The sequence below is a fragment of the Pipistrellus kuhlii genome, unplaced genomic scaffold (assembly GCF_014108245.1).
Source record: "Pipistrellus kuhlii isolate mPipKuh1 unplaced genomic scaffold, mPipKuh1.p scaffold_m20_p_22, whole genome shotgun sequence".
In the NCBI taxonomy this organism is placed as follows: domain Eukaryota; kingdom Metazoa; phylum Chordata; class Mammalia; order Chiroptera; family Vespertilionidae; genus Pipistrellus; species Pipistrellus kuhlii.
In genome coordinates this window covers 3,809,396-3,830,712 of record NW_023425521.1, presented here as the reverse complement: position 1 = coordinate 3,830,712, position 21,317 = coordinate 3,809,396, and the positions used below count along the sequence as shown (strand labels likewise).

General features: G+C 52.2%; 1 protein-coding gene across 3 annotated transcripts; it reads right to left on the bottom strand.

Annotated features, from left to right (window-relative positions):
* Positions 1-454: 454 nt before the first annotated feature.
* Positions 455-20,148, bottom strand: KIF18B (kinesin family member 18B). Of its 3 annotated transcripts, XM_045586188.1 has the most exons (16): positions 19,905-20,148; positions 18,971-19,166; positions 10,879-11,205; positions 10,162-10,319; positions 9,747-9,851; positions 9,479-9,589; positions 9,198-9,395; positions 8,864-9,040; positions 8,214-8,288; positions 7,935-8,035; positions 7,358-7,544; positions 6,910-7,037; positions 3,553-3,758; positions 2,777-3,296; positions 1,798-1,887; positions 455-1,353 (listed from the first exon to the last, which is right to left on the bottom strand). In XM_045586188.1, the coding sequence occupies exons 3-16, from the start codon at positions 11,195-11,197 to the stop codon at positions 1,263-1,265; spliced, it is 2,466 nt and encodes an 821-aa protein (XP_045442144.1). In that variant the 5' UTR covers positions 11,198-11,205; positions 18,971-19,166; positions 19,905-20,148; the 3' UTR covers positions 455-1,262. The 3 variants fall into 3 exon arrangements, with proteins under 3 accessions (XP_045442144.1, XP_036307189.1, XP_045442145.1); XM_036451296.2 differs by lacking the exon at positions 18,971-19,166 and having other exon boundaries at positions 19,905-20,146; XM_045586189.1 differs by lacking the exons at positions 10,879-11,205; positions 18,971-19,166 and having other exon boundaries at positions 19,905-20,146.
* Between the last annotated feature and the right edge of the window lie 1,169 nt (positions 20,149-21,317).

The window sequence follows — 21,317 nt, the reverse complement described above, 5'->3', positions numbered from 1 at the left end:
TTATTAATCATTGTAACAAAAATAGATCTATGTATACATGTGTATATGCAGAAATAATGGATCAGAGGATACGTATTCACAACTTTTATAGATGCTAGTATTAAGGCTGAATTTTTTTTTTTATTTAAATTATTTTTTGTTAAAAATATTACATGAGTCTCTTTTCCCCCCCATTGACCTCTCCTTGGCTGCTTCTACCTCCCCCCGCCCCTTTCTTCTTTTTGTAAAAATTCATTTTTAGAGAGAAAGGAAGAGTGAAACGATTGTCTGCCTCTCATACATGCCCCAACTGGGGATCAAACCCACAATCTAGCTATGTGCCCTCCCCGGGAATCAAACCCGCCACCTTTGGTGTACAGGACGACACCCCAACCACCTGAGCCACTGGGCCAGGGCTCCCTTTCTTCTTCACACTGCTGTTTACACCGAGTGTGTAGCCTGTTCAAATAAGGATAAAAACAACGATGCTGTCTTCATTGGGAAATCAAGGCACCACCAATCTCCTGCATTGTCACCAGGACTGTGGCTTTTGCTCCAGGCTGGGGGGATGGGGCTGAAAATGTCCCTTCTTCAAAACCAGGAAGAACCAAACTGGGGCTCCCCACCTGGCCCCCTCCTCCTCCTCATCCCTCCTCCATCATTAGACAGAGCCCTGTTAGACTGGGGGACAGGGAGCAAAGCCCTCCAGCCACCGGCCTGCGGGGAAGGGGTGGGGGGACGATGATGGTAGCACCTTTAAAATAGCAACACATTAACACTCACAACTGAATATATACATGCTGAGAAGCTGAATGTAACAAGAGATTAATAAGAGCACGAGTAGCAGGATGAATGATGGAGAGGAGAGCTAGTGAGGAAGAGGGTGCTGGCGTTAATTGCTCCAAGCTGAGGAAGGCAGGCAGGTGCCGGCTGCTCCAGGACCCAGGAGGGGCCAATGGTCAGGACGCCTTGGCAACACGTCTCCCGGCTGACAGCGCGCCCCTAACCCTCGTCAGTTCCCTCTGGCTCCGAGGGCTGCCAGGCTGTGGGGACGGGAGGGGGCTCTGCAGGCCAGTGGGTGGGCCAGTGGGTGGGGGAGGCAGGGAGGAAGGAGACAAGTAAAGCTCGGTCCCACCGCTCTCTTCCATCCACCTCCCATCTGTCATCAGGATTCCTGCGATGCTCGGAAGTACTCCCAGGTCCTCGGGTCTCTGCCCACCTTGTCACTTCCTACTTCCTGTTTTCATCTGTCACTGCGGCCGAGACCATCCCTGTCCCCAGTGCTAGTCACCGGGGGCGGTGAGGGACTCTGCGAGCCTCTTCAGGGTGCTGCTGGGGAGGCGGGCGATGCGGCTGCGGCGGGAGATGGCGGAGCTGAGGGCGGGAAGGGAAGGTAGAAGGTCACACTGTGCCCCTGGATGGGTGGGGATGGGGGTGGGCCTGGACACCAAGCCTTGAGCACCCACAAGTACTCCCCAGGCCAGATGTGAGGGTGTGAGAGGGGTGGGGGCGGGGAGCTCTGTGGGGTTTGGGAGGGAAGCAGAGGTGAGGGGCTGAGCAGTCCATTCCCTGGATTAACCAGTGAGCACTCCACGCCTCTCTCATGAAGAGGGGGCCTGAGGCCTTGAGCCAAAGAAGGTAGCTACCCTTCACCTGTAGCAGCAAGGGCCAAGGGAACTCAGTCAGACCCAGCCGCTGGCCCTGCTCTCGGCGCTCCCGCTCCTGGCTTTCAGGGGTCCAGCCCAAGTGTCCACCGCCCTGTTGAAAGCTTCTCTCCCCAACCCTCCCCCTAACCCTCCCCCACCCTCCCCACCTCACCTCACCACGCGCCTCTTCTTGCGGGCTGAGGCCTCGGGGAAGGAAGATGCTGGCTTGGGGCCCTTGGTGGTGAACAGGGGCGCTGGTCCACTGCGGGAGGGAGAGGGGGAGGGAGGCAGGTCAGGGGGAAGCAGGAGGCCCCGGCGTGGGGGGCGGGGAGGCTGGACAGGCCGACCTCTGAGGCTTCTTCCTACTAAAGCGGCCGATTCCTCTCCCCGCCCCTCGGCCAGGCTGACAGCTGAGTGACAGGCCTGCTCTGCGAGGACATCCAGGTGTCAGTTTCTGGTGTGTCCAGGGAGCTGGAGTTCAAACGATTCCACCCCTCCACCTGCCCGCCCGGAGCTTGTTACTGAGCAGTGGTTCGGGCTGTGGGGGAAGTGGGGGTGTGGGGGGCGGCCTGCCGCCCTCGGCCTCACACAGCCGGGCGTCTGCCACTTGTTCTTGCCCTTGGTCTGTCCTGGGCTGGCTGCTGTCCCCCCACTCTGACATGCGGTGGAAGGTGCGGGTAAGAGCTTCATCTTCTCTGAAGAACGCCGAATAACGTTTTCTGGGGATCCCCCTTCTGGTTCCACATGCCAGGCTAGACGGTAAAATCTGGGGGCGGCGGCGGCGGCAGACAGAAGTATTTCTCAGGGGCACACAGAACGCCAATCGGGGCAAAGGACCCCAGCGATGCAGAGGGACAGAGAGGGCTGGACTGCCCTCATGAATTCCTGCTCCCTGCTCACCCTCCCCAGGTGGGGTCCCCTTTGTAGCTCCTCATGGCGGGCCTCAAACCAGCAGAGCTGGAGCCTTGAAATAAACAGACCAAGCCGGGCCCCTGAGAGTAGCAATGGCTCCCCGAAACTGTGTGCTCTGCCCGGGGAGTGACCTGGCCAGACCAAAGGGGAAGAGGCAGCAAACGTCCAGGCTCCGAGAGCAGGGCCGAGTTTCACTCCTCCAGGCGGCACCCTGTCCCCTGCTGGGAGGGGAGACTCACCTGGGGACGAAGGGCTGATCCAGCCTGTGCGGGGGCACGTTCTCCCAGCCGGCGCGCTCATGGAAGCCCAGCTTGGAGGGGGTCTCCTCGGAGAGGTCGAAGGTGATGTTGAGGTTCCGCGCGGGCAGGGCCAGTGGGGTGGAGCAGTTCTGCAGGGCGGAAGGGCCCAGAGGCACCCGGCTTTTGACGACCGTGGCTGGACAGAAGCGAGGGGAGTGGCAGGGGGAGGAGCCCCTTCCCTTTTTGGGGGGGGTGGGTCCGAGGGAAGGCTGAGTCTCGGGCAGGGACCCCCTTCGCAGGCAAGGCAGGAAGGACTGGTGCTGGCGCTTGGTCCCCAGCCTTGGGGCTTGCTGACTGTCCTGCTCTGAGCGGCTCAGTTTCCTTCTCTTCTTCTCCACGGATGGCAGAGATGCCTGGGCAGAGGTGCCGTCGGGCTCAGGTGGCACCCCCACACTGGGCACGAGGCCACTCAGCTGCCTTGCCATGGTGCGAGTCACAGGGCCAGAGTATCCTGGAAGCTCTGGGTAGAGAGAAGGAGGGTGTTGAGAGATCAGGGACTGCGCAGAAAAAGTAAAGTTTCTGGAATTTGGGGAAGAGACGTGGGAGAGATGCAGGAGACCCTAACTCCTCAGCTCTGCCAGGGCTCTGGGGCCTCTCTGCACACCCTCTGATCCCAGAGGTCCTTTCCCAGCTCCTGACACCCCAGCTACCCCTCAGCACCAGCTGGCTTTGGAGATGGCACCAAGAGGCAGAAGCAGAGCAGGGGTGAGACTCACTTGACTCTGAACACGGCTCCTGAGCCGGAGGTGCCTCCCTGGCTGGGCCAGGAGTCCTGGAGGCCTCGGCTCCAGGCCCGGGTTCTTCCTCTCGCACCAGCTGCTGCAGGGTCTTGAACTCTGCAATCATGTCAGGGGTCAGGAGGTTGGCTGCCTGGAGCAGGGAGTACTGTCGCCGGGCCAGGCTCAGCACCTTCAGCACCAACCTGGAACAGAGAAGGGGATGCCTGTCCTTTTTTCCCAGGGTCCCCACTGCTCCAGGTGTGGGGAGGAGCTCAGGTGGGCTGCCTGCTCCACCCTCCCAGCCACAGCTCCCGCGATGCCACATCCCTGCTGAAGAAGGGCTGGCAGAGACGGTCACAGATAATGGTGAGAGGCTTCACCCACCGAAACCTGCCTCCCGACAGACAGCGACCTAAGAAGTAGGGGAAGGGTGCCATGTGGCCTGGGACTCAGCAGGTGCAGTGATCTTGAGTAAGCTCATTTACCAGAAGGGCAATGAAAGGCAGTGGTGAAGAGCCAGGCTCAAGTCAGACTGCCAGCCTGGCAGCTCAAACCCCTGTTCCACACTTCCCACCAGCTGAGCTGGGACCACTGCTTACCCCCAGTCTCCACTTCTTTTAAACGGAGACAACCCACCTCATCAGATTGTTGGGAAGATGAAATGAATTATTTTATACGGAGAGTGTTTAAAGAATACTTGATGCCCAGCTGGTGTGGCTCAGTGGTTGAGCATTGACCTAGGAACCAGGAAGTCAGTTTGATTCCCTGTCAGGGCACATTCCCGGTTGTGGGCTCGATTTCTAGTGTGGAACAAGCAGAGGCTGCCAATCAATGATTCTCTCCTGTCATTGATACCCGCCCCCACTTTCTCTCTCTCTCCTCCCTGAAATCAATAAAAACAACAATAATAAAAACACAAACCTGGCATATGTACTCAAGAGTGAGCACTATAGCCAAAACTGGTTTGGCTCAGTGGATAGAGTGTTGGCCCGTGGACTGAAAGGTCCCAGGTTCGATTCCGATCAAGGGCTCATACCTTGGTTGTGGGCACATCCCCATTGGGAGGTGTGCAGGAGGCAGCTGGTCGATGTTTCTCTCTCATCGATGTTTCTAACTCTATCCCTCTCTGTAAAAAAAATCAATAAAATATATATTGGGGGGAAAAAAAGTGAGCACTATAAAGTGAGCTAACTATTGTTTCCTGTAAAGCAGAAATAATGCCATCTACCTTATTAGGATACGAGGAAATGAAATAAGACAGGCTGTGTGATCTGGGTGCTGAGAGGGCCCCTAAAAATGCCTTCAGCCTGTGCTTTCTATTGCATGGCTGGGATGCTGGAAGAGTACGCGTGAATCAATGCACACTTCACAGGCACTGAGGGGCTACTTAAGGGAAATTATGAGCGTAATGCGATTATTGATGTTGTAAATTTAGATTCTAATAAAGCAAATTTCCTTTCTGTCAGGCACACCTCCGATAAGAGAGAAAACACAATTATCTCGGTGGGGATTATTCACGGCCAATAATTTGTCCTCAGGTAGCATCATCCTCTACCTGCCCGGACCCCCCTGAGCCGCCCCCTCCGCCCTCCGTGTGCGCTCAGGGAAGCCGGGCTCATTTTGTAAAGCAGCCTCCAGGCCTTCTGGAAAGAAGGCAGGATATAAATTAAAAAGGACACAGCGGAAATCCACCCCATATCCGCCGGAGCGGATTAGACTGTTCGGGGAAGTGGCTGTTTGGGAGGAACAGACTGGCCAGATGTCAGACGAGCAGGTCTGGCCCCATCCCTCTCGCGTGGTTGTGTGGCCCCGGGCGAGCGCCTCGGGGCCCCACCTGACGAATGGAGGCTTGGTCTGTATCAGGGGTTTTCCGATCAGATGGGAAGAAACCCATCTGAGGACATTTCAAATGGAGCAACTCTGCCTTATCCGTTCGTTCCCCATGTCAGACGTCAGCGTGAGATTTCACTTGAAGGACTCGGCAGCAATAAAAAATTCTGAAAACCACTGAACTGGAACATCTTAAGATTGACTCCGTACCCTGGTGGTCTCAGATCCTGAAGTCTGAAGACAGAGAGGAATTATTTTTGATGATCTGATGGTTAACGTTTTTTTTTCAAGTATGGAGGCGATCAAGAATGTTCTGCAAGCCCTAACCTTTGGGGTCTCCTGTCACATTTTATTTGCACTTCAGCTCAAAGGCGTAGGGGAGGATAATGAGGGCTACGATCTCTAGATCACAGCCACACGACTGAAGCAACAAGGCCAGAAGCGAGAACCCAGGTGTCCGGGCTCCTCGCAATGAGGAGCCTGGCAGAGAGACCCCGAGCTGTAAGTGGGAGCCTGCGGCTGTTCCCTGGGCTCGAGGGGACGTCGCGCCCATGCGTCCCTGCCACTGCTGGGCCCCAGGGAGTCGGCAGCAGGAGCAGATAATAAGCCGCTGATTATTCAGGCTGCGGCATTTTTTTTTGCTGAGTTGGAAACAGACACTCCCCAACAAGAAATAAGATTAAACAGGCCCTTCTGTCTGAGCTTTAAATACACCGCCTAGCATGAAGCGTGCTGGGGAGGGCAGGGTGGGGTTGGCGGCAGCAGAGCTAAGTGGCAGGGGATTTATGTTCCGGGGGGCCCAGGGAGAAAATATTAGCAGCACCTCTCTATTAAGCACAGAAATAACGGTCTGAAATCAATCGCTCTGGCGTTGGGGGGTGGTTGGTATTTACTTCTGAGAAGAAACGGCGATGGCAGCCTGTGGGTGCGGAGGCACGGCAAACGCCGGGCTCAGGAAGGCTGCCCCTCCTCAGACTGGAAGGCAAAGCACGAACCCAGGGTCCTGCCCTAACTCGGTGCTGGCCAGCTATCCCGATGGAATTCGGTGTTTTGCTTCCCCTTTGTTGGTCTGCCAGCGATGTGGAGGCGTAAACAGAGAGAGGATAAATAAATAGAATAGGTGATGATATCAAGTTGTTAAAAGCAGATAATGGCCGGCTGGCTTGGCTCAGTGGCCGAGCATCGACCTAGGAACCAGGAGGTCACGGTTTGATTCCCGGTCAAAGGCACATGCCCGGGTCGCAGGCTCAATCCCCAGTGTGGGGCATGCAGGAGGCAGCCGATCAATGATTCTCTCTCATCATTGATGTTTCTCTCTCTCTCTCTCCCCCCCCCTTCCTCTCTGAAACCAATAAAATTTATTAGATTTTTTAAAAATGCAGATAATGGACATTGCTGAAAAAAATCTGACTCTTAACTAGAGCAGAACCAGAGCTTTTGTCCATTAGCACCAACTCCCACCCCAGGAGGCTGGGACCCATCTCTCCCTCCCTGGACCCCAGAGAAGAGTAAGGGGATACCTACTGCCTAGAACAGCCCTTTTCCAGGTCCTGTGGCGAGAGGTGGTCCTCGACTTGCTTGGCCTCCAGGGCCAGCCCCGGGGACTCCAGCAGTGACTGGCGGGGGCTCTGTGCTGACACCAGGACGGGAACCTGAAGAGGAAGGAAGTCATCAGGCAGCGGGTCCGTGATGACCTCCCTCCCTATGTACGCAGCTTCTAAAAGCCTCCCCCTCCGAGAGAGGGGATGGCAGCTCCTGGAAGGTCCAGTCCTCGCCTGGCTTTCCGTCCTCCCAGTCTCCATCCTCCCTGCCAGCCCTCCTGATGTAGCACAGCCTCCTCTCTTCCAGACACACAGGACCCGACAGCCTCCAAAGACTAACATGCGACCTCCAGGTAGAGAACCTGGGCCCGAGGGGACTCCCTGAGTCGGAAAGGGATTTCCTCGAATAGCCCACCAGCTCGAAGTCCTACCTCCTTGGCTGGGCCTCTGTCTTTGTCCTCCGAGGGCTGCTCCTGGTCCGAAGAGTCGCCTTCCCTGACCCTCTCCCCCTGGGCCCCTGCCCCCAGGCTTTCCTCCTGAAGGACAGCAGACCCTGGGTGGAGCTTCGGGGTGCAGGGCTGGCTGGGAAGAGGAGACGGTGGGGAGGAGCTGCAAAGGCTAAGGGGGAAAAGAGAGGTTAGGGGCAGGTGGGGGAAGCAGGGAGGGGGCAGGTGGTACAGAGCCCGGAAGGATGGATGCTTGGGTAACCAGTGAGCAGTAGCTGAGGGGGGCAGGAGGAGCCAGAAATTTTTGGTTTAGGAAACAAGGACATCAATCTCTTAACTGCACCTCCTTTTGAATAGCAGATGCTGCCTGTACAGGCGGGGGTACCATTTAATCATTTGACACCGAGCATTGTGGGTGCCGGTCAGTGTGCTGGGCACCGGGTGGGAACCCCTAGCTCCAGTGTCAGAACGGAAGCAAGGAGCCCTCGCCGCCCAGAAGCTGGGGAAGGGGGCCTTTCCCTGCCCAACTGGAGGCTGAGGCAGGTGCGGGGGCAGAACTCACGGAGGCTGTGGAGGGCCCGATGTGGGGGGCCGCGGGAGGTCCTGTTGTGGGGCCTGGGCTCCCGCCTCGTACATTCGAAGCTTCTCCCTCAGACTGGCTACCTGGAACCCAAACCGTCAGCTCCTCAGGGTCCCAAGTGAGCAGAGGAGGCAGGGGCTGCCCCCTCCCCCTGGCACCGAGTCTTGGCAGCACCCGTTCTTCTCCTCCCCCCCTCCACCCACCCCCTCCCCCGCGCCAAGGGGCCCCGCCTCCCAGCCATGCCCCCCGGGGGCTCCTCACCTCGGCCTGGAGCTGCTGGCAGACAGTGGCGTACTGGCTGATGTGACAGTCCAGGCTGACCACGTTGCTCTTCAGCTGGGACGGGGACACGGGGGAGAGATCTGTTTGTTCATTCGCAGTAGCTGTGAGCTGCCCCTGCTAAGGGCCGGGCACCGTGCCAGGCACCTCACCCACATCCCCGTGACTCACACTCACAACGGGGGAAACGGGCTTGGGGAGGTCAGTGGCTCTCCTGAGACCTCAGCCGGGGGCAGAGGCTGCCCTTGAACCCAAGACCCCTGACTGCGCTCAGCAGGCAGCCCGGGGCGAGCGAGAGGCAGGGGAAACCAGAGCCGCTCTGCCCTTATCTGTGTCACGTGTTGGGTGTTCATATTGTTTTGCTGCTAAAAGCAACTCAGCCTCGCCCTCCTGTTGCCTCCCTCTAGAGACCATTCTGCCTCAGTCGTCCGTCCAGTGCCGTACTTTACTCTTTTTTTCAGGTCGTGGAGACCATCCTGCCTCTCGCCCACGCGAGGTCTTCCCGAGGACAGGGACGGGGCCACTTCTGCCAGTTTCCCTGAGGACAGAGGCTCGGGGATGTCTCCCCTCAGCCCGGTGGGAACCCCTCGTTCCGCGCCCCGGAGACGGCCCCCAGCTCAGGCTGCACGCACCGACAGTTTGATCTCCTTGGCCCGGTCGGCGTACTTGAGGGTGTTGTACGTGTCCTCGTACGTCAGGCCGGAGGGGCTGATGGCGGCGATCATCACGGTGCGGCAGTTGCCCCCGATGGAGTCCTTGAGCAGCCGGGTCAGCTTGCTGTCCCGGTAGGGCACGTGGGTCTTGCGGCCCTGGGGGGGCAGCGAGCGGGCCGGGGTGAGGCGGCCGGGCCGGGCAGAGCCAGGCTGGGCCCTGGCCGCCTCTGGCCCCGGGGCCGAGGGGAGGAAGCCTTGGCTTTGGGCCCCCGGTGGCTGCGCTGTGGGGAGCCCTGGGCCTGGGCAGCCTTACCTTGGCGTCGGCCAGGGCGTTGAGGACGTTGATGAGGGCCAGCAGGGAGCGGTTGATGTTGGCGCCCTCCCGCAGCCGCTCCCCCTTGGCGTGGGTGCTGGACGCCCGCTCCGAGCCGGCCAGGTCGATCAGGCTCATCTTGGCCACCTGGAGGGCCTGGGTCAGCCCTGGGACCCGGTCCTGCTGCTTCACGAAGATCTGGGGGCGGAGGGCAGGGGTGAGGGGGGGTAGCTGGGCATCAGGAGCCCCGCCTTCGGGCTCCGACCCACGGCCCCTCTCACCTGGAAGATGGCGTGGGAGCGGGAGGAGGTGGCGTTGGCGTCGGTGGGGTGCTGGGTGCGGTTGCGGTTCCCCCGGGTCAGCATCTCCAGCAGCTGCTCGGCTGAGGTTGGCTGCAGAGGAGAAGGCCGGGAAGGGAGCTGTGGCTTCCCCCAGCAGGCGGGCTGGTGTTCAGAGCCCCAGTCACCAGCACCGCCAGGGGGTACGGGGCACCCCCAAGCCGCCCGGCAAGGGAACTCTGCAGGACCCACGGGACTCCCACGGCCTCACCTGGTGGAAGGAAAGTCCCTGGACCACCACCCCCTTGTCGGGATCTTCTCGGATGGCCAGGGGCCCCTTGGGCTCCAGGAGGTCGTGGATCTGCTCGTTGTACACCTGAGGGGAGAGGGAGCAGGGAGAGACCTGGGGGCAGGGCCCTCCGGAGGGCTGAGCTTCTGGGCAGGGGAAGCAGGACCGCACACCAGAGGGGAGCAGCGTTTTGCGAGCTGGGATGGCGTTCAGTGACAGCAGGTTTAGTTCACACGCAGTTTCTGTCTGAGCTGTTTCTGTGTCTTTCCTCTGGGCTCTCTCTGGGCCCCCACCTGCCCCCTTCCTACCACCCTGCCCTCCCCCCCCCCCGCCTCTCCCCCATGAGGTGGTGTGAGAGGAGGGAGGGGCCGCCCGGACCGGGGAGGGGACAGCCTACCTCCTGGTAGCTGATGAGCACCTCGAATCGCTTCTCCTCCTGGCGGGCCTCCAGCCGCCGGTACAGCTCCATGGTGGTCAGGTACATGATGCCGGGGTCCCCCTCTCTGCCCAGCATGGTGTGCGTCTTCCCGGCCCCCGTGGCCCCGTAGGCGAACACTGCAGGGCACAGGGAGGGGAGTAGGGTGGTGGCAGGGCCAGACCCGCCTTCTCTAGTGGCTCCCGCTGTGCATTCCACCAGCTCACCCTCCCTTACCCTCCCCAAGCCCCTTCCTTTGCCTTCCACCTGCTCCCAATCACTCACCTCCCGCCCCATGTTTGCACTGCAGCTTGGGGTCCCCCTTCTACGCCCCGGCTTCCCTACAGGTCTGCCAAGTCCAGGGCAAAGGGGTCTGCATGGGGGGGGTGCTCCTCCCTGCCACAGGGACCCTCTCCTCTGCTGAAGGCCCAGGGCTGGTTCCCTCCATCACTCACCTCAGTTTATAACCGCACACTGTGAGTGTGATTTGGATTAGTGTCTACACACTCACACACACACACACACACAGAACCATGTCTGTCTGATCTGCTATGTATCCCAGGCCCAGGAGGACCTCGCACACAGGAGAAGGATGAAGGGGGAGCCACGGAGAATGCCCGGCTGAGGGGCAGGGGACGCCGGCAGAGGCACAGACCCCGGAGAGGACGCAGGGGGAGGGCAGCGCCGCCGGCCGCTCACCGGAGCAGTTGAAGCCCTGCAGGAAGCTGTCCAGCAGGCGGCGGGTGGTGTGCTGGAAGACGTCCTGCTGGCCGGCCGCCTCGCCGAGGACCCGGTCAAAGACGAACGTCAGGTCCTTGCCCTTCTTCCTGGGGCCCTCGTGGGCGCCGCCCCACTTCAGGCCCACGAGGCCCCCGTCGGGCTCTTCGGGGTCAAACACCAGCACCCGCTCGTCCACCACCTGGATCACGGGCCTCCGCTGGCTCTCGAGCTCCCGTGGGGTCGGGGGTCGAACCCGAACCACAACCTGCACCGCGCTGTCCTCCACGGCCATCACCATGGCAACACCTGGGCAGAGACACCGTGGGTCTGAGGACCGACCCGACGCCAGAGGAGATGACCAGGAAGGGAGGCGTCTAGCGTTCCAGGCCTCCTTCTGCCCCCACCCTGACAGCTGGTCTCTGCTTTATACCTCAGCAGAGTAAGAATATTGGTGCCAGCATCAATTATCATTATTTTTAAAAATATATTTTATTGATTTTTTTTTTTTTTTTTTTTTTTTACAGAGAGGAAGGGAGAGAGATAGAGTTAGAAACATCGACGAGAGAGAAACATCGATCAGCTGCCTCCTGCACACTCCCTACTGGGGATGTGCCCACAACCAAGGTGCAGGCCCTTGACCGGAATTGAACCTGGGACACCAGTCCGCAGGCCGACGCTCTAGCCACTGAGCCAAACCGGTTTCGGCAGCACCAATTATTAATAAATAGCTCTTTCCCACTTGAAATGCCATGTGTATCCAGGTGACTGTGTTTTTTTCAGAGGCCCATGGCTGGGCTTTCTGTGATGTTCCACAATCTGTCTGTTCCTGTGCTAGCACCACGCCGTTCCCATCCCATGCTTTTACAGTATGCTTTTCGCCTAGTAAGGCAAGACCGCCCTCCCCCTCCACTAGCCTTTCTTTTTCGTGATGTTCTTGGCTATAGTCAGACACTTATTGTTCTATTTGACTATAGAAAATGTTATCCATTCCATCCCCAACCCAGAACACATCCCATTCCTCCCCCCACAACAACAAAACACCTTATTGGAATTAAAAACAGAATGGTACTACATTTACATATTCATTTTATATTAAACCTTTTCACGCAAAAACATGGCTCTTGCCTTTCTATTTGTTCAGATATTTTTTTATGTCCCTCAATAAGATTTTATAGTTTTCTTTCTCTTCAGATAGCTCTGTAATTGCCCTTTTAATGTAATTCCCGAGAACTTTATGGACTTAATCACTCTTATGAATGGAACAGCTTCCCCCTATGTCTGTTTCCAGGTGGCAATTGCTAGTATGGGGAAACACGAATTGATTTTTATACATCTGCCTTATAGCCACCACCCTCAAACTCTTATTAATTCCAATTGTGTGTGTGTTTTTAAATTAGGGTTTATTGGGTTTTTCAGGGTATGCAATTATACATCAGAAAGGAAATTTTTTTAACCTTTTTTCTCTATATTTATAGCAAATATTTTATTTCCTGTCTACTGCAATCCTTAGAAACTTCCACAACAATGTTGAATAATAATGATGACAATGAGCATCTCTGTCTTGTTTTTTATTTTAAAGGAAATGGCTTTGGTGCTTCACTACTCAGAAATTATTTTTGGATATGTAGCCATTATCATAGAAGTAATTTTTTCTATTCTAACTTTACTTAGAGTGGTTATTAGAAAGGTCTAAAATTTTACCCAATGCTCTTTCAGCATCTCCTAATCTGTCTCTTCTCCTTTATTTTGTTGAGGTAGTAAATTGCTTGATAGTATTCCTGGTATCAAACCAACCATGCATTCTTAGAAAAACCCTACCCTGACCACGCTGAAGCTTTACATTTTTAAATCATCTAATGTGTCAAATTTTCTTTTATGATTTTTATCATATTTAACAAGACATTACTTCCCCATGGTAATAAATACTTCTATTATATTTCCATCTAATACATTTTATTTTTAAAATTTAGGTATTTATAAAGTTGGATTTATTTCTTTGTGAATGGGTATGTGGTTTCTAGATTTCTTTCCAAATGGTAAGCAATCGTCTCAAGATCATTTATTAAAAACTGTATATATATATTTTTTTTTAAGAGAGCAGGGAGAGAAGGGAGAGGAAGAGGGGAAGAGATATATATATATATATATATATATATATATATATATATATATATAGAGAGAGAGAGAGAGAGAGAGAGAGAGAGAGAGAGAGAGAGAAGAGAGACATCAACCTGCCATTCCACTAATTTATACATTCATTGGTTGATTCTTATATGTGCCCTGACCAGAAATTGAACTCGCAACTTTGGTGTATCATGACAATTCTCTAACCAACTGAGCTACCCTGTCAGGGCTAAATAGTGCATTCTTTCTCTACCAATTTCAAGTGCCACATTTAACATAACTAAGTTCTCCTACGAACGTGAACTTGTTTGTGGACTCTCCACCCTGTTCTGCTGATGCGTCTGTTCCTTTCCCAGTAACTCACTGTTGTAATTACTGTGGCTCTATAATACCTCACCTCATTGTTCTTTTTCTTGGCTATTCTTAAGCATCTTGTCTGCCATATAATTTTAGAATCAGCTTATAGAATTCTACAAAAAATCCTGCTAAGACTTTAATTGGAGTACTTTGAATTTATAGGTTAATATGAAGAGAATTGGCATCTTCATAATATTAAGTCTTCCCATCTAGGAACATAGTATCTCTTTTCATTATTCACAACTTTATAATCCTCAGTAAAATTTTATAGTTTTCTTCATTTGAGTTTTGTGTATTTCTTGACAGGCTTATTACCAGTTATTGTATAGTCTTTATTATATTGTGAATAGGCTCTTTTAAAAATTGCATTTTCTAATTCGTTTTGCCAGAACATAGGAAAGCAACCAATTTCAGTATGCAGATCTTGTATCTGGCCACAGTACTGAACTCCCTTATTAGTTCTAATAGACTGTCATTGATTCTCTTAGGTTTTTCAATTAAATGATGGTATAGTTTGCAAATAATGACAGTGATTTTCTATTTTTAGCTCTTCTAAATTTAGTTCCCCACCCTTCACTGTCCATGAGGAATGGGTGTTAAGTTTTGTCAGATGCTTTTTTGGCACTAGCTGAGACGATCACAGTGTTTCTCCTTCAATTTGTTAATGTAGAGGGTGGCGTGAACAGATTTCCTAATGTTGACCTGGCAATAATTCCAAACACTTATTTGCTTATTCCCTCTCGCCTTCCCCTCGAATCTCTCTCCTTGTTTTTCTCATTTCTCCTTCAAGCCAGCCTACCAAGGGTAGGGATGGAATTTTTGCAATGCAGGAGTCACAGATTTCCTGGAAAAGTTCAACCCAACTCTAGGGGTATGTTAACAGGAGTAACATACTGGGGAATAGGAACAAGCGAGTGCTTTTCCAGGTCCCACTGACAGGACCAAGGTCATTCAGGAAAGAAATCTGGAATTTCTACCCAATACTACAGCAAAGAACTCGTGTGTGTGTGTGTGTGTGTGTGTGTGTGTGTGTGTGGCGGGGGGGGGGGGGGGGAAGATGAGGCAGAATTGAGCTGATTTGAAACTCCTGTCCCCCTCAAAGGGTGGGGAACTAAATATAGAAGAGCTAAAAACAGAAAATCACTGTCATTATTTGCACACTATATAAAATATATATATATGATATATACAGAGGAAGGGAGAGGGATAGAGAGTTAGAAACATCAATGAGAGAGAAACATCGATCAGCTGCCTCCTGTACCCTCCCCACTGGGGATGTGCCTGCAACCAAGGTACATGCCCTTGACCAGAATCGAACCTGGGACCCTTGAGTCCAAAGGCTGTCACTCTATCCACTGAGCAAAACCGGTCAGGGCCCCCTCCAATCTTCTTAATTTCTCCCTATACAAAATAAGATATCAGCTAATATTTTATATATATATAATTAGCTGATATCTTATTTTGTATATATATATTTTCATATACATATATGAAGGGAGGAGATAGGAACACCAATGAGAATCATTGATTGGCTGCCTTCTGCACAGCCCCTACTAGGGATTGAGCCTGGAACCCCTACAAGTGCCCTGACCAGGAATTGAACTGTGACCTCCTGGGTTTATGGGTCAACGTTCAACCACTGACCCACACCGGCCTGGTCAATAATAATCTTTTTATTATTATACATGTGTATAATTTTTTTCTTGTTCCAGCGATTGGACTGCAACCGCCTACCCACCAGATGAGGGACTGTTTAAGCAACTTAGGGGTAGAATCTCCTTTCATCTCCATATCAATCCCACAAAACGGATACTATTTCTTTTCGCTCCCCTCCCCCCGTCCCCGATACTATCCTTACACTCATTTTTCCAGGAGCAAATTGAGACTGAGGGGGTTAAGCAACTTGCCCAAGATCCCAATCTAGTAAGGAAGCCTTGACGGCAGAGTCTGCAAACAGCCTTGTAATGAATGCTACTATATATTATGCTCTCCTGATCACATTGCTGTAATAGTCCCTTATGTTTAGTAATAATTACAGTCTCTTTTCTGTAACTAGCATAATGTATTATGCAAACACTCGCAGCTCCATGGACTGCCCCTAATTTTCAACACTCAGAGAGAATGCCCATCTCCCGTCCTTGCCTCTCCATCCCCATAATCACCCTTCACCCAGGGAAGAGCAGGCAGCGGGTGCTTGGCCCCGAAGTCTGGGTCTGCATTGGCTGCCTTAATGGCAGTCCCAGCTCCCCACAGGGAGGGTTTCAGCTGAGCAGGAGCGACAGAGCAGCCTAACATTCTAAGCAGGAAATTAAAAAGGGCACTGGCAGCCGAGTGCGTGTAACCTTTACAGTTCTCTCCTCTCCGCTTCCTGAGGGCCAGTGAGGCAGGCTGTTTGCCTAATGAGATGTTTTCCTTCTTTCTGAGACAGCGCTGGGGGCACGGGCCGGGGGTCGGGGTGACACTGGGCATGGCGGCAGCGAGGACACCTGGGTCCCCGATCCTGTGCTCTGCATCCGACCGGAGGGAGGTCTATCCACCAGCCACAGCACATCCCTGCTCCCCCGCTCGGAGAGCCAGAGAGAACAGCCACAGATCTGCTCCCGCCCCAGGGGGATGGGGAGATTAATGAGAGAACGTTTGTCAAGTTTGCTTTGATCCTCAGTTGGAAAGAGCATTTCAGCCCAAAGTACGAGGGAGATGATTCTTTAATAAGATCTTCAGGGTTCTGAGCCAGCCACAGTCACGTCCTGCTCTAACCCAGGGCAGCTCATTAAAACCCAGAGGCTAGTTCACTGCCGAGCTGGGAACGGGAAGCCAAGATTCAGTTGTTGTCAGGATAGCTTCCTCGGCCGCCCCCTCCCTTCCCCGCTTCCGCTCAAAGGGACAAATCCAACTCCTCAGAAGCCCCTGGAGGACTGAGGGGATCCGCCTGCAGACACTGAGAGCTGGGAAGGCAGGCGGTGTCTAGTCCTTGGATGTTGTGTTTTTATAGGGATTGCTGTATAATCTTACACACACACCCCCGCTCCCCCACTAAAAAAATAAAAACTACCCCACTACCCAAAATGCTGTAACCCCCCTTCATTGCTCCTTCACAACTCGCACACACTTGGGATTCTTGTCCTAAGCTCCAAAAGAGAAGAACCCCCTTCTGATACGTCTGTGCACCCCAGATGCCTAGGCACCAGACCCCGCCTGCAGTGAAGGCTGTGTAACACCTACCCTCTGGGCGATTAAAGGTCAGAGGAGGACACAATCTGAATCCAAAAGTCTAAAAGTAATTACTGTTATCGCTAACACTTACTGAGGGCTTACTATGTATCGGGCCCTATGCTAAATGCCTTACAAAGGCTGTCATTTAACTTTCACAACACTCGCTTTCCGTAGTTACACCCCAACTCTACAAAGGAAATGTAGGAATCTGTCACAGGGATGATAAATAGCAAGGTCAGAACCTGACCTTGTTCAGACTGGCAGCAGAGGCAATCGATACTCTGTACCAGACCATTCTGCCCTGGAGCTGTGCTTTTGTGGCCTCTGCCTCCCCTCACCCTGGCACCTACAGGGCAACGTCCAAAGACCACTGGTTCTTTCTATGGCGGGCTGTGAAGAGAAGAGCTATGTTCGTCTGTGTATGTGTGTGTGTATGTGTGTGTGTATATGTGTGTGTGTGTGTAATAAGCAATCATAAGGCATAACTGATTTTATTTTGCTTGTTCCTAATTTTATTTTTATTTATTTCTCTTGTCTTATAGTTATGGCTAGGATCTCTGCTACACTAGTGAATAGAGGCAACAAGAGTGAACAATCTTGTCTCTTTGCTGATTTTATAAGGAATGCTCCTATTGTTCCACTTGTTGGTTTAAGAAAATTTACCTCTATTTCTAGCTTATCAAATTAAAAAGAAAATCATGAATGGGTGTTGGATTTTATTGAATTCTATTTCTGTGCCTAATAAAATGTGTTTTCTCCTTTAATCTATAGTTACGTAAATTGTATTAATAGATTTTGTAATGTGAAACCATTCTCATATTCCTGGGATAAACCCAATTTGGTCATAATGTATTTTTAATATACATTGCTGGCTTCTGATTGTTAATATTTAAGACTTTTTTACAACTACATTTATAAAAGAGATTGGCTTATCATTTTCTTTGTCTCATTTTTAGTATCACAAAATAGATGAAATGTTTTCTTGGTTTTTATTTTTTTGGGGGGGTAGTTTGTGTAAGATTAGAATAATTTCTTCTACTTGCTTGTAAATTTGTGGTTGAGTTTGGTAGGTTGGTTTTTTGTTTGTTTTCTGTTAATTCTAACCCAAGGATTTTTTTTTTTCATTGATTTTTAGAGAGCATGGGAAGGGAGAAGAGGAGAGAGAAAGAAGAGAGATGTGAGAGAGACACATGATTTGGCTGCCTCCCACACGTACCCTGACTGGGGCAGGGAATTGAACCTACAACCCTTGACCAGAATCAAACCTAAAACCCTTTAGTGCAAAGGCAATGCTCTAACCACTGAGCAAAACAGGCCAGGGTGGTGGGGTTTGTTGTTATTGATTTCCGAGAGGAAGAGAGAGGGAGAAAGAGATAGAAATATCAATTATTAGAGAGCATCACCAATCAGCTACCTCTTGCACACCCCATACTGGGGATGGAGCCCATAACCTGGGTATGTACTCTGACCGGGAACTGAACTGTGATCTGGTTCATAGGACACTCAACCACCGAGCCACATGGGCTGGCTGTTGTCTTTGATGGGTGTGTTAGTACATTTTAAACTAATTTAATTTCCTCAATGGCCCCAAGTTTGTTCAACATTTTCAGAGCTTATTAAATCAATTTTGGTAAGTCCCCCCCCACCCCCCCCCAGGAAACCATCCAAAAGCATTGTTAGAAAGGGAATTCCATTAAACTTGTTCTCTCTTTCTCTTTTAATTTCTCAGTAACTGAAGTTATGTCTTTATTTTCATGCTTAAGAACATTTTTCTGTTTCTTTATTGCTAGACGTTTGGCTTTTTTTATTAGTCTGTTTAAAGTTGCAGATTTTGGCTAAGTTAAACCTCTCTATTATGTAATAAAATTCTACTTCATTAATTTCTGCTCTTAACTCCTTTTTATCTCCTACACATTATATTGTTCTATCTTATTAAAGTTGTGTATGTGCCTCACTAACTTACAGCTTTTTTTTTTTTAACTTTCAGCTTTTAAGAAAAGTTGAAATGTAAACACTTAAGACTATAAATTACCTTAGAAACATTGCTTTAACTGTATCCCACATGTTTTCTAAATAGTATTTTCACGGTTCCATACTGATTATCTTTTAGTTACAATTATGATATCCCATTTTACTGAGTTAAGTGGGTTCTTAAAAAAAGATCTAAAATGTGGGTTTAATTTCTCTTTACTTTGTCTTTTTAACTAATTGCTTGTGGAAAGAAAATATGACTTGAACTCTGATATTGTTTAGACTTGTTTTGTAGCCAGAGGCAATTTTTATGAATACCTTTAAATATGCCACTTGTATACTCTTTTTGAAAAAAAGTATAAATGGAGCTGGGTTGGATAATATAAAGACCAACAAATTGAGATACCTTAATTCAATAATGAAATAGGCAGAGAAGGACTGGATACATTGGTAGCTGAAGCATGGGATGCGGTGAGGCAGAGAAAGTAGAACTGGGACAAGACTGGAGAAAACAGTGTAACACGGAGGAGGAGGAGCTCATTCAGAAAAACACTGTAGACTGTCTCCTCTGAGCTAGGCTCACCGTCTCTGTGTTTCCCAATCTGTAAAACGTAAATATTAGCATCTCTCCAATGGCGCAGTTGTGAGAATTAACTAAGTTCATGGTAAGTGCTAAAAACAAACAAACGTTAGCCATTATTATCAGGATTAACATGACAAACATCATTTTCCCACGATGCGGAAAGTACTGTCTTGGGTAAAAGCCCCCGTTTCCCGTGGCAGAGACCAGGCTTTATCTTTTCCAAGTTACTTCACTACCTTCAAGGGTCATCGCTAAGGGAAGGCATCCTAGGAGCAGTAGCAGAAAGCACGGTCTTCTACCATACGGATGCTCTTTCATACTTTCCTTCCTTCCTTCCAACTTTACCTCTAGAACTAAGGAACTCATTAGCTAAGTCACGGCCACGGGCAAAGCTCTGCACTCAGTCCTCCCGCAGAGATGAGTGCGGAGGGTGTTAGCTACTCCACACAGGTGCGCAGGGGGTCCCAGGCCTCCAGATCTAGGGTCCAGGAAGACCCGGTTCTTTCTCACACCCGAGCAGGAGGGCCTTTCCCAGAGAGAGCGGATGCCCAGAGGGCCGGGCCCAGTGCAGATGTGCGGACACATCGAGGTCCCGCACACGGGTGTGGAGGACGAGCCCGATCTCCGGCGCAGATGTCGAAGGAGGCGCCATGCTCCCTGCACCGACCCCGCCCTGTTCCCTGGAGACGCACAGACCGGCTGGGTCTCCGCGCCGCGCCTCGGTGTCTGGCTCTAAAGAGGGCGGGCTGGGGCTTACCCTTCGCCGGTTCCCCGCCGCCGGTGTTGCCGCTCGCTGCCGGGTCCCTCGGCCGCAAACCGGAGGCCGGGGCCGCCGGACAATGGGCCCCACAGGCTCCCCTCTTCCCCCCCAAGAAAACCACGGCCCGCCCGCGCCGCGCTTTCAAATCTGCCGGGTCGGTTCATCCGCGCTTCCCATTGGTCAACGCCCGGCTCGCTGATTGGCTGTTTCCTAAGTAACCAAGTACCGGCCCCAACAGTGCGCCTGCGCACTTCCCGTAACCGCTGGCTGGCTGGCTGGCTGGCGGCAGCCTCCGAGGCTGGACGGGTTACACCGCCCGGCCCGGCCGGCCGGCCGGAATCCGCACGGAGCTGAGATCCGGGGTTTGGGGGGAAATGGGAGGCACCGCCCGTCTCTCTCGTCCCTGGGACTGGGTTCATCACCAACTGCGGCAACGAGACATCAAACCCGTTTTCAAATCTGCTTTTTCCATGGGCATCGCTTATCCCAGCCACTGTGCGGGGTTTCTTCCCGCCCCTCCACCACCCCCAGAATGAGTTTCGAGAGCAGCCTCGATGAGGAAAAGCCGGCGGAGGCAGAGGATGACGATTCCACCCGCTGGGCTCTGACAGTGTTAGGAGTGTCACGGACTGATGGTTGAATGAGGGTTGACCCCCTTAGAGCATCGCTGGGTAGCCCCGTCTCCGTCCTCCACAGCCACTTGCTGCTTGGATTCTGGTGGGCCAACCTCATGCTGATACCCATTACCCGAGGTTGTGGGAGTCAGAGAGAGTTTGCCTGATTCCAACCGCTAGTGAAGGAGAGTCAGTTTACTAACCTATAAAATGGGGCAAATACCGTGCGGTTCCTACTGACCTAGAAGACCATGGATGAGACAGCCCTCAACCCCGCTGCCTATGTACAGAGACAGCTTTCTATGACTCTGGTTAGGAGTGAAGTGGGTGATGGCTGCCGGCACCTGTTGCTCACTACTTTCATGAAATTGACCTGAGGCATGGCATGCAAGAAAACAAGAAGCAAAATTCCCTCAGTGGACCTGCCATCAAGATAATAGAGTCACAGCCCAGCCGGTTTGGCTCAGTGGATAGAGCATCAGCCTGGGCACTGAAGGGTCCCAGGTTGGATTCCCATCAAGGGCGTGTGCCTGGGTTGCAGGCTTGTTCCTGGCCCTGACGCACGCATGTGGGAGACAACCAACCAATGTGTCCCTCACACCTACGTTTCTCTCTTTGTTTCTCCCCTTCCCACTCTCTCTAAAAATTAATTTAAAAAAATATTCCTGCCGAAACTAGTTTGGCTCAATGGATAGAGCGTCGGCCTAAGGACTGAAAGGTCCCAGGTTCGATTCCGGTCAAAGGCATGTACCTTGATTGCGGGCAAATCCCCAGTAGGGGGTGTGCAAAAGGCAGC

Bases quoted from the DNA above. Each gene is read 5' to 3' on its own strand.
- KIF18B (XM_045586188.1), bottom strand. From the start codon at position 11,197: ATGGTGATGGCCGTGGAGGACAGCGCGGTGCAGGTTGTGGTTCGGGTT. The intron at 9,041-9,197 runs GTAAGGCTGCCC...CTGCCCCCCCAG, and splicing joins ACGCCCTGGCCGACGCCAAG to GGCCGCAAGACCCACGTGCC. The intron at 3,297-3,552 runs GTGAGTCTCACC...CTCTCTACCCAG, and splicing joins GGAGCCGTGTTCAGAGTCAA to AGCTTCCAGGATACTCTGGC.